This window comes from Acanthisitta chloris, unplaced genomic scaffold (assembly GCF_000695815.1).
Source record: "Acanthisitta chloris isolate BGI_N310 unplaced genomic scaffold, ASM69581v1 scaffold6552, whole genome shotgun sequence".
Lineage (NCBI taxonomy): Eukaryota > Metazoa > Chordata > Aves > Passeriformes > Acanthisittidae > Acanthisitta > Acanthisitta chloris.
The window spans coordinates 123,604-136,843 of NW_008658814.1; the positions used below are offsets into that span (position 1 = coordinate 123,604).

At 41.9% G+C, this 13,240-nt stretch overlaps 1 protein-coding gene across 1 annotated transcript in view; it reads right to left on the minus strand.

The window, feature by feature from the left end:
* Positions 1 to 930: 930 nt before the first annotated feature.
* The window catches only part of NFATC1 (nuclear factor of activated T-cells, cytoplasmic, calcineurin-dependent 1), a gene marked incomplete at both ends in the record, with an annotated part of 36,721 nt that continues 24,411 nt past the window's right edge, over positions 931 to 13,240 (minus strand). The window contains one exon of the mRNA XM_009085230.1: positions 931 to 1,617. Coding sequence (XP_009083478.1) covers positions 931 to 1,617 — 687 coding nt within the window. The remainder of the gene's footprint in view (positions 1,618 to 13,240) is intronic.

Here is a 13,240-nt window from a genome sequence, read left to right on the forward strand (position 1 = left end):
CTTAAAAAACAGTGCAATGAATTGTCTTTAAATTCTCCTTGAAGGACAATCATATTCAGATGTTCCTTGGCACCAATTAGTTTCAATGCAGCCATTTGAGAGGCATTTCTTTTTCAAATAGCATCATATGTTATATAATGTTATGTGGATATTTTAAGGGAACTCACATACTGCATTAAGGTGAAGGTCCAGAATACTACTGGGATACTTAGCAGCAAATGCTAAATCACAGTTCAGTGAGGTCACATAATCAAATTCCAGATTATCCCTTTTATTACATTTGACTAATAAATCTTTGGAAACTAGAGTCTGACAAGTTCATCACAGCATTTTAACTTTTCAGTGGTGCATGTAGAATATATATATCTACAGAATCTTACAAAAGTTTCAAAAAAAAAAAGAAAAAGTAGCAGCAAATACACGGTAAGAATGGAAGAAAAAGTAGTCTTAATGTCAGACACCAACAGACTGAAAAGTTACGCTGAAAGATGTGCCTCCATTTTTAATTTGAACCTTCTCAACTGAAGTAGAGCAGTTTATCATTTAGTTCCAGTCAACAGATTTGCACAGGAGACATTTCACTGCATTATGAATGGGACAATGTTAAATGTTTTCACTGCAGTTCCATGGGTCACTGGTGTGGGCATAAGCCAAGAACATACAGTTAAGATTATTACAACATAGCTATCAGTCATGCAGCTAGCCTTATGCTAACTAACAGCATTTAATGCTTACATAATGTGGTTTCATTATCGCAATGAAATGAAAGGGCCTTTTCCTGTATAGAGACAATCCAAGCAAAAGTCCGCACCATTCCGCCAGGCTGTTAATTGAACTTTTTTCCACCAGGATTCAAAAGAAGGAGGGGGTTAAGGGAACTCACTGATAGAGCAACATGGTGAATGCAAACCTATGCTGAGGAAGACTTACCATCATCCAGGTACATCTGGTCCAATTCCTCAGGTTCTCGCTTGATCGTTACAGGAATAGGGGCCAAATTATGATTACTTTCCTCATGCAACTCTGGCAATGACAGTGGTTGGGTTGTTGGAGACTCATTTCTGTGAACCTTCGGCAGTTGCTGCTGCTGTTGACCCATTATGGATGAGTGAGTTGGACTGCAGGACTGCAAATAGGTTGGCTCTTGGGTAACAGATGGAACTGGAGAAGAGGGACTGTTGGGATAGAGTGTTTGTTGATAACCAAGGGGACAGCTACTGCTCAGATGTTGACTCACCTGCGGCTGCAGCATGATGTGAGATGATTGCTCGGGGGAGCTTGGGTGCACAACTATAGACCTTGGCACTTCCTGTATGGTGGGCACACCTCCAGCGGGCTGTTGAAGTCCGAGGTGACTGTGGCCTGGGTTGGGGATGCACTTGTAAGGAGAGGACGAAAGGTCATGCAGCTTGGGGCTTGCATTGGGAGAGGGTGACATCACAGCGTTTCTCTGCTGACAGGAGGCAAAGCCAGCCACGAGGCACGAACCAGGATCAGGGGGCATCATGATCTGCTGGCTGTAGTATGGTTTAGAGAGAGGGCTTAAGCCTTGGTTCATTGGTCCACAGGTTTGAGCAGGCTCATAGTCATCTGTGGGTTCTGTTTTTATAATTGGAACTGTTAAAAGAAAAAAGGTTTTAAATAAACATGAGTTGCGTATTGGTATGATCAAGTTGGCTTGTGGCTAGGATACCCTTTGCAAAACAAACAACGTCTTGAATAAGACTCTGTGTGTCTTTTGCCTAGTTCTCCCACCCTATAAAAAAAAATGAATGAGTCATCAGCACAAGAAAGTCACAGCTGGTTCTAATATTGAAAAGGACTATTTTCTTTGGACTCTCCTCCAGCACTAATGTGCTATAAAAATCTATTTGCAAATAGCTGTGCTTCAGTGGAAGCTTTGGACCCAAGGGCTCCATGGATTTGTAGTAATCAAGGCAAGAATTTTAACTTGGATATACTACTGCATTTCTACGGCTACCGATGGCCCATTTGATAAATGTCTGCACACTCAGTAACTGGAGCATAATAAGGTAGAGATGAGGCTTTCAGAGTTCAATGAAAGTAGAGTTGCAAAGATACATGACAAACAGTTACGTACAAGAAGTTTTCAATTATGACATATTTTTGAAAGAGTAGGATTTGATTTATTTAGTTTTTACGTAATTGTGTTTAATTTCTGCTAATGCCAGCTCCTAACAAATGTTAGTCAGTCTCTGGCAACCAAGAAAAACTGACTTCTATTCTAGACCTCTGCCTGCTCTACACATTGTCCCAAAATATGCTCTAATTGAGTTGTGGTGTCTCATAAACCACCAGAATGTGGACAGAAATGACTGTCAATGAGCATCAACTCAGTGATGACAAATGTAGAACTGCTTTCTCGAGTCAGAGAAGATCCTTCCTCAAAGCAAAGTGTCTTTTTCACATCAGCTTTCTCTCTCAAATCAAAGAGAGGTGCCTTTGAAGCTTCTCCTCTAACAGATGTAATGCACAGGTAAAACACACCCACTTTCTCTATCAGGAATATTATAAATAATAGGGCCAAGCTAGTCTGTAGATGTGAGTTTTTTTCTAGACAGATGCAACTCTAATGCATGTAACAATCGAGCATGGATGCATAGAGGCATTTATCTTCTTTCTAAAAAATTTCTGGTGACACCAGAGAATATCTTTCACAATATTTTAATAACCAAACCATTGTGGGACAATCGGCTCGTTATTAGAAAAATTAGAAAGTTGTTAATAAAACATCTTTACACAACTCAGCTCAGAGATGTGTGTTGCATGAGTGTCTCTGTACTGTTATTTGCATGCATTTTACAAAAACCCTTATACATTGTCCAACCATTTACTGTGTTTGAGTGTTTTTGAACCCCCAGAAATGCACGTGTGTGCATGTGTAGATATAAAACCTCTTTTAACACTCACAAATTTTGCTGCTGGTGAATGCACTTCACTACCCTTGTTTTACAGTCCCCTAGACCCTTGTTAACTTTGCTCCTTTTATGTTCTTTTACATGTAGATGCCTGCAACACTTGTTTCAAGATTTCTAGCACCCCTAGTAAAAACAGGTCTATATATGTAACAGATGCACAGGTGCTGCTCAAGGCAAATGTGCTAGGGATAACGGACTGTCATTGGATTCCTCATAATCTTATTTTCACTAGCTCATGCGCTGCACACTGCCTAGCAAGGCTACTTGGTTGCAGAGAAGTGGATTCCAGGTTCAGTGACAGCTTTATAAAACCGCTATCACACCCTTTCCAAAAATGCAAGACCAAAGAAACACACCTAGATAAACACGGCAGCTCAGATATTGTAAGAAAATGCCTTTAACAAGTTCCTGAGCTAGCAAATATTCTCACATGTTTTATATTAGGTTCACTGTACTAGCACTAACCACAGCACAGCTGGAAATATGATGGTTGTTGAACACTGGATTTTCCCAATATATCACTGTTATAGAAACACCTGTGCTAAATAATTCCAAGCTCAACCACTGGCAATACAAATCCAATAAACCCTGTGGCTGTCTGACTTGTCAGAACCTAGGGAAAGGTTATAACCCTGGTAGCAGCCATGTCGTAGACTTTACAGAAGGCAGGTTCCTGATCTCAGGATGAATTTTCATCGTAGCTCTTCTACAGCATATCTTTAAAACCTGGTTCATCAGGCACCTTTTTGTCACTTCACTTTGAAATTTTTCTTACAAAAGCAATGCCATGGGGTCCATGTTGAGGTCTGATTAGCGGCCATGAATATTGTGAATCTCTTTTTGCATGTTGCTACACTGAAATACATGTGCTGCAACCAACAGAGGATAACCAGTAAGTCCTGCTCTGCGCCAGATGGAGGACCGATGGGTGGGACTCTATTCCACATCTGCTAGTCCAAAGACTCACTTCGAGATAATGACAGCAACCAAGGACATTCCTGGCTGCCTAGAGACTGGTGTTAGTTAGAGGACCAGTCAGGGTAAGTCACAGTACCTTGTTTGCTAATAGCAGGTTGGTAGCTAGAGAGTGAAATATGGAGAAATATGAGATTAAGTGGCACCTCCATTTTGTTTGACATCTGTTTGCATTGTTTTGATCTGAACTGATACACCTGAGCATCAGTTATCTCATGTAATGGGAAGCAAACTGTCTTTAAATAGACAGATACTACCCTGCACTTAGGCTCAGAGGTGCCTGAACTTGTTCAACTGAGTTGTCTCCATTACTTTTTTTAATGAGTTCTTTCAACATAGTAAAAGTTGCCCCTTGCTCAGTATCGCATATTTTGTTTGTATGCTAATCTCATCATCAGAGTAAGTATTACACTGAAAGACAGAAAAAGTATTCATGCTCAAATGGTGAAGGGATTTGTATCTGATTTTTTGGTGCTTTGCCATTAACCCTGTGCATAGTGAACACATGGATCTTACCAAACTGGGATTGGCAGCCACTCACTTGCCTTTAAAAAAGTACAAATGTCTTCACGGGGTAACAGTTTGGAGAGGGAAGCTGTGTGGGATTTTTTTTCCCCCATGGAGAAACCATTACTAATGACACAGATTATTTGGAATCAGACCTGCAATGATGAGCAAGTCCGAAGAAACCTAAAGACATTAACACTTCCCTTTCTGGCCAGACCTCGACTTTAGTATTTTACATGCATAACTACAGTAGTTGACTTGTGGAGAAAAGATATACCACAAATTGTTACATTACACCTGTTAGCAGTTTATTTATGCGACTCCATCCTGTTGCCTGCTTCTCCCCAGCCTATGTAACTTAACTGAATGGAGCAACAAAGGCCAAAATCTTTGCCAATGTTTGTATTTTCAAATTCAGCTCAATGTAGCTGTGGGTCTCATCTCCTGGTTATTCTGAAAATAGTCTGAATGTGTCAAAACTCGATGTAAAGCACCTTATATTCTTTCTTTAAAAGGGCAACCATTTTCTTACACTTTTCAAAGGACTGGTTGGGACTAGATGATCCATAAGGTCCATTCCAACCCTTAAAATTCTATGATTCTATGACTGTGGAGGGCCCAAGGCAAGAGCTGTGGAGGGTCCAAGGCAGGCCTTCCAAAAACAATGCAGGAACAGCCTGTAGCTGTACTCGCTGGCTACACACTTACCATCATGGTGTCTATGGCATTAGTGAAACAAGTTAGAATACTTGCATGTAATAAGGCTGCTGCTAACACACCCTACCCACTGCCTTACAGAATTCTGGGGGACTGAGACACCTAGCTGGAGTGAGCAACTTCAGCTGACTTAGAGCAGTGGATGATACAAACCTCAGCGCCCACCTTCACCATTTCATCCTAGGCAGTAACCTAGTGGGTTCCTTCAGAAAATGGTAGAGTATCCTGAGTTGGAAGGGACCCTTGAGGATCAAGTACAACTTCTGGCCCTCCACAGAAGAACTCTGGGCAACTCACAGGACAATCCTCCTCACAGGACAATCCTCCACATAAGACAACTAAACCGGGCAGTTGGGAACTAGTGTTACCACATCCCTAATGACTCATGCTTGACTAACTGCAAATCTTTACAGTCCCAAGCCCAAGGAAGGAGTTTTGAGCCCTTTTTAAACACCCTTGTGGAGGCACAGTAAGCTAGCTGCCATAACACACATCCATTTCCACCATCACTCACTTGCACAAGTGAGTATTTCACGCAGGGAGCTGAAGTGTGATATAGACAGTACCATTAATATTCTCAGGATTATTATTTAACAGAGAATGGCATTAGTCTGACTAACTTCTAGCTCAAGTATTTAAAATCTTAAATGACTTGGTAAGACTTTGTCAGCTAAAAGAGACACTCCTAGTCACACAGCAGGCCTGGACTGGCAATTAACTGCAAAACTCTACAGCTGTTCTAAACCTGCAAGCCCTTTCAGCAGAAACCAGACTATTTCTTAAATCCAGCGGAGCCATATCAAATAACAACAACCATTCTGTCTCAAAACTGCTATGTGGTGGTGAGATAATACTCAGTCTTGCAGACTCTCAGCTGGCTAGCATGAAAAACTGTGACTGAATTTGCCATACGCTGAGATTTGCCAATAATAAACTGGAGCAATGAAGCCAGAATTTGTGAAATTGTAAACAGAAAAGATGATTCTCTTTTTACATATGCTCAGGCTCAGAAGTAATGCTATTCATTTAAGAGACTCAGCTGAAGGATCTGGCCCTTGACATGAAAAGGGAAAAAAGAATGCAAGTATGGTGAGTTTTTAAATGCCTACTACTTCACAAGGTATTAGATCAGCTGACAGATGATTTTAAATAGTCCTCGATTTTGAATATTAAAAAAAAGCAGAGCTCACAGTTCTAAATTAGTCTGATAAGCAACTTAATCTCTGCTAATTGGTTTACAATGGTTTGATAATGCCTTCTTTAGACTCTGAACCCATGTCATTATGTCATCTAATTTAATACGAAGTTCTGAGAACCACACATTGGCAGCAGCCCTGGCTATAAATCAAAGCTTCTTACTCAGAGAGACCAGGGTTATGACATCATACCGAGGAACTGGCAGAAGACAATAGTCCTTCTGTGTGTGTCTGAATCTGGGAGAAATATTTCAGCCAGTTCTGCAAGCCTACATTTAAATGAAAGGTCTTTCTAGCAGGTAAAAAGTTAATATATCAAACCTAGAAGAAAAAGAATAAATCATTCGCATACAGTAAAAGGAGTCAGAAAGTGCTTAAATATAAATTATATGTATTTTTTGACAATTCTAACAAGTCTGTTTGCTTTTACACTTCAGCAATCCAGATGGGTTTTAAAACTTTTTTCTTTTGGGGAGGGGCAAGGAGGGGACATTATTAAAATATGCAAACTGAGAAAATATAATCGATTAAACAGATGTTTATCCTGATTAACATTTAACTAACAAATTCCCACGTCCATGTAGTATTAGCAATGCAGACCTTCATGGCACTATAATATATTTATTTTACCCTTAAATTTGACTGAACCTATCCAACAAAACAGCCACCTTTCACGGTGCAGACTGTGATGTCGTTCCCTGGCACCAGCACACAGATTTTGGTTAGAGTATGAAAATCAAAACACTACTTTTTTCATCACATGCACACACACATTTCTTCAACTTCTGGACTAAACATCTCACAATTGGTAAGAATTTGGGATGGGACTTTCAAAGAGAGTTGAGGCGTTTAGGTAGCTAAATCTCCATTACCAAGTTGAGCTCTGAAATGCTGTTTGTGCCTTTGAAATCCTCCTCGTCAGTCAGTTTTGAGACTGGCACCACACCCTCTTCACCATGAACTGGACATTCCTTCAGAAGACACTATGCAGGTCACTAGCTCCTGCCGCTGCTTTGCTGTTGGTGGACTGGAGACAAAGTTAGGGATTTGGACACATCTCCATATACAGTTTAGCCACTCTGAATTCGTGCAAAGACTAAATCCTGGCTGCTGCAGCAGCGTTGGGTGGATCCAGCATGCTTGAGCAAAGTGAGGACCTCTCTTCTTTTTCTAACTGCGGAGCAATCTGGTGCTGGGGAGAGGCAAGGGGTTGGCTGCCCTCAAACTATAATCCTCTGTTCAGTAACACCCAAGCAGCAGTAACTGAGCAGCAGCAACTGAATAACTGAGCAGTAACTTTCTGAAATGCCCTGTCCACATATCTGGCAAGCTCAGTGACAAGGGACAAGCACTCAGCCTCAGGAACATTGTGAGCCAGTCACTGCAGGTACTTGTGCAGGTGACTGTGAACTGGGTATTTTTCCCCAGGCACCTATTAAACCAAAACATTTTAAAAGGTCAAGCTACTGTCAAGCCTTTGTTTTTAGTTAATAAATCCAGAGCACAGTGACTCAGAAACAATGGAAGCCTCATGCTATCAAGAAGCACATATGTGTGAATGCAGCTTTTATCTGCACAAGTATCTGAATTCACTCTCTCTTGCTAGTACACTGCTACTGGTGCTGCTCATCAGGAGGGCTATCTCTAACACATGCCTGCCTGCCCTTTTTGGGTTTATGTGTATAGATTTTTATGGGATCAGATGCATATATACAGTTTTATACAAGAATAGCTCCAAGGAGATGGAAGCCTTATGCATACATGTCAGCATATAATCTCGGACAGTGCCGTTATCTGATTTGGAAGTGCTAACTCATTTGCTAAATGCTTTTCAACAGCAGCTAAACTATTAGGTTATTCTACACATATTTATGAGACAGAAGGTACGTAGCTTGGTGCATGCACTGCTAAACTGGGTGGGGAGGAGCGGAAGGTAGGTGAAGGGCATTTGGGTTGTATTAGCAGGGAAATACGTTTTAGCTTTCTTTCAAAAGGGGAAAGTTCTTAAAAGGCACAATTTTCCTGTACAACACCTTATTAAACCCTACAATGTTGAAAAGGAAAAATAAAGAGTCCTGTGATATGCACACTTGGGCTGCTCTACTGCTGCTCCCATGGTGCGGTGCAGCATCTGGCTCCACCATGGCCTTCAGCTGAAGGTTTAACTGTGCTCAACACCCAGGCTACACTGGCCAAGGCTTTCTATGTCATCTCTGTCATCTCTATGTTAAAATTCACTGGGGTGAGGTCTTTTTTGATGATGCTGCACAACATTACACCACCAGTGCTAACATTACTCCCGCTCTCCTGACAAGAGGAGGAGAATAGGGAAGCAGGGTCTGTGGGCAAGGGTCCTGCAAGTCAGCAGCACAGGGGCAGTCTGATGGTCCTCATCCCTGGCAGTTCCAGGAGATGCCCTGCAAGGACAGGCTGACAGGAAGGTGTCCTTATTGTGCCAGTCCTACTCCCAGATCCCTGCTCTATGGAGATGCGCTTGGACTTGACAGAGCTCAGCCACCTCAGCTCTGGCATGGTCTTTGTCCTCAGAGGAAGATGCAGTTCCTCCCACAATCAGCAAGACTTCCTTGCCCATGCACCTCCAGCTGCCTCCACCACTTCATCCCCTTTAGAATCAATCACTGGGCCAGATTAATTATGGTGATCAGCCACTTGAGAACTAAAATAAGCATCTTCTGTAATCCAGTCCATGTACACACAAGTTTTACCTTTTGGCTTTTAAGTTAATTGGAAGATCCTAAAGCTCCATGCTTCCTAACTTAGGCATGTGAAATCCCTGAGAAGTAAGGGAAGTAAGCCCTTGAAATGCTCATGCAGAGGAATTTGGTGACCTAAACTACAGGCTGGGTTTTGTCATCTGAAGGGGAATATTTGAAAAGGGAGGTATTGCCAAAAGGTGACTTTATGCATTAGAAGTTAACTGTTATGAGTGATCATTGCTGCTGCGATGGACCTTGGTGGTCAGACACAACCAGGGGCTTCTATATAGTGCTCATCCACCCCTGCATGCCACAGGGACATCATATAGGCAATGCTTCTTCCTGGCCTTCCAGGAGAAGACAGAGCACTGCACAGAGAGGCAGACTTCTGCCTCTAAAGATCAAGACAGACTGCATCTGCAGGTTGGATGTGGCTGGCTAGGCTCTGGCTGACTGCTGAAAATGGGTGTCACCTGGATTAAGCATGGGCAGCTCTAGAGGGTACCCAGCAACTGGGAGCACAAGCACACAAGGGTGTAATGCTAACGAGTGAAATGAATGCCTCCTCTGCTCCACCACAGACCTCGTGAGGCTGCTGGATGGAAGTGGAGGGGCTGATGCACCCAGCGATGATGAATTTTGTGATTGTCTTAAATAGAAACAGGACTCTGACAAAATCTCACTTGATTTTAGTTACACTGTTAAATGTCCAAAGTAACAATCAGTCACTGAGCAGCCAAAACCAAATAATCTGTGACAGCCCATAGTGTAAAAATGAGTAATGGTGATTTCTATTTTCATCTAAAATAAAATCCCCTGTGGCCAACATTTCTACCCACCCCTTCTCTTGCCCTGTCCTGTCTTTCACCAGCTTTGTGGCAGTCAGGCTGCTCTCTGGACTGGATGGAAACACTTCCAGCATGTTGGATGCTCCCAACCTGACTTGCTAAGGTGGCTGATGTCACCTTTGAACTTAGAGAGTAAGGTGTGGGCAGAAGAGCTGAGGTGCAGTCACTAGAGCTGCTCAGTGCAGACACTAGAAAAGGGCTGATTGCACCCATCTGTAGGGTGTGCAGGGGATGATTTTAGAGCAGAGGCAGGAAATCAGGAGGATGCTGACAACAATGTGCAGTGGGCACCGCTCACCCTTTTCAGATGTACACCAAGAGGTGGTCCTGTGAGAAGCAGGGAGTTGGACTTGAGTCCAACTTACGAGTCCCTTACAGCTTGAGATATGCTATGATTCTATTCCACAATTCAGGGAGCTTCGATTTCATGCCACTAGGCTGTAAATGACACTACCAAGGCACATCTAGTCACCACAGGCAGGGTCTCAGCACAACTCCATACCCGCAGATTCAAAGGACATCCCCACCAAGTCACTTTTCTATGTTGCCAGGTTTTCAGGGGAGCTCAGCACCTTGGGGACTTGTGCAGGTGCCTGCAGGGAGGCAAAGGAACTGCAGAAAAACTGGCTCTGGGAGGGAAAGATGTGCAGTTGGAAATTTGGCCCTACGGGTAGTGAAACGCATCACAAAATAGAAGTTGCCCAGAATATCAACAACATTTTAATAAATACTAGAAGTAATGAAATGACTTTTTTAATAATGCTTTGACAATTAAGAAGCCTGACAGAAAAAGTAAACGGAAATACTTTATCATCAACTCTTTGCAAAAGTGTATTTTTCATTCCAGTAACAGAAACACATCAACTTTCCTTTTTCCATCTTATTAAATATTTCCTAGACAAACTATCCTGTCATTGGTTAGTCAAATATCACTACTTGTCTAAATAAAATTTAAAGAAAAACTTTCCTGTGTTCACTGTTCTTGATATCAATATTCATTGGATAACAGAAATATACATAGAGAGCGCTCACTCCTATCTGCGAAAAGTAAGTTCTGGAACACGTTTCCTCTATTTTGATGTACCTACTTAAAAGAAAGCTGAACAAACAGACATCTACCCTTATCATTCAGTGTGTTGTTTAAAGTCTTCTGAGCAGGAGAACTCCTTCAGCTTTCTTAGCAGATGAAAGCACAGGATTTGGAACCACAGCATACATGTCTGTTTGCTTGTGTGCTTCTTCAGACTCTCCAGGTTAGTTTATCCCTCAAACGCTACCGTTTACATCTAGTGATTTCAGAAGACTATTCCTCCTGTTTCAAATGCATATATGGACCGATGATATAATAAATTCATAGAAGCAAAATGAGATGCAGTCATAAACAGAAATTAAACCCAAGTGTTTTTCTAGAAGGTGGGGTTCACAAATGCAGGGTTCACCAATGGTTTTCCAGAATGTTCTGCAGCACATTATGGTGCTGCAGAGCCTATCTGCACAGATCCACAGCAGCACAGGCACTTTAAAAGCTGAATATCCAAGTGTCTGCTCACTGTGCTCTGCTCATACTCCTGACTGCAGTATCTGGTCTGGAGCCTTCCTCCTCAAATTCTGGTGGGATGTGGCAATGCAAAATGTATCAGCACTTACCATATGACCTGCAGGAATTCACCTGTGCCAGAATGGTATGGAAAGTACTTATATTTCTGCACCTAGGGAGAAGTCTCAAGAGCCTACAGCCTGCAGGCTTCAGGACAAAACTGACATGCAATTGCTCAGTGATCCATACTGTTTTAAGTAATACTAAAACAATGACATTACAGTCCTTTCTGTACAATATAGGCTAATACAGGATTCAGGGATTGCTCAAATTTAGCAGAACAGCAAATCAAAATTTCAATTAAAAGTAGATTATGAGTACTTAGGTTTACAGTCTGTCCCAAGCCAAAGGCTTATGCAAGTCCATTTTCAAGACTTTGGCTCCATTTGTGAAGCATCTACTTTCTGTTTTGTTTAGTTTTGTATTTAAACTTTTCATTTACAGACCAGTAAGATTTTCATTTTTACAGCAGTTTTTTTCTTTTTGAAGCAGGAACCCATCTTCACCAAGTAAGTCCCTGCTCTGCAAAACACTTGAGCTAACACAGAGGAAAGGTACAATCCTGCCATATCTCCGCAGCACAGGAGAAGCCTTATGGTGGTGAAACTGTGACACTCTGTTGGAGATGGCAGCTTGTGCTGGCTGCATGTCACAGAGCTGTACTCCATGGAGACGCTACAGGACCATCCACGGGAGGTGGGATGAGTGAGGCCATGTGTCCCTGGATCCACTGGCTGTTTTCCCCTAGGGAGTGAGGAGAAATAGGAGCTACAGGAAAAAAATAACCCACTGCTCTGGGGTAGGAGCTGCACAGCGAGCCCATGGCTCTCCCACTGGTCGGTGTGTGCCCATACCCACCCCAGGAGCACAGCCAGCAGGCTCACACAATATCTAGGCTTTAGTCCATATATGGCATTTTGCTTTCTCAGAGTCCAGTTGAGCTGTAAAATATATGTCTAGTGTGCATCATACAGCTTTTAAAAACTCCCTCACACAGAAATACCGGCAAAACTACGGTGAGCAGTGAAATTATAGCATTTTGATTACTCCTAAAGCACATAAGAAGCAGTAGCTTACAGGAAACCATCTGATTTGTGTAAAAACACATCTTACACTTGATGATCACTGACATTTGCTTGTCAAAACCCTACACCTTCTCTATTTATTTGTGGGATTTGCTTAAACAAGAGATAAAGTGTTACAGAGGCCAAAATCATGTTTATCTCATTAACAGTTTTTTACACTGATCATCCAGGGGCTGTTGAGTCGAGCATTTTTTCCTTCATGAGCTAAACTTTGGTTTTCTATAATGTCTTGAAACATTGAAAGAATGGTGTGACTGAAATCAAATAAAGCAGAACATCCTAAAATGACTCCTAGAAATAAAGCAGCATAAATGACTGATTCAGTCACTGTACATGGTTTCTAAATACATAGCTGAGGTGATTGTATCTATCTTTGAAAGGCATGATGCAAAAAACCACCAGCCACATAAGGGCAACACCTTACAGCTGTAACGCAGGCCTTATAACACAGGGATAATAAAAACATACTATACTCTTAATTCTGATGATTGCAGAAGCACATTTACTCTTACCACTGTTATAAGAAATGTTGCAAAGAATGCAACATGTTTTTCAATTACCTATATATGCACATATACATATGTATTAAGAGAACATGAGTGGAGAATCAAATAGGAATGGGAGGAAGGCATATGTACTATGACTACCTGCTTCCCTTT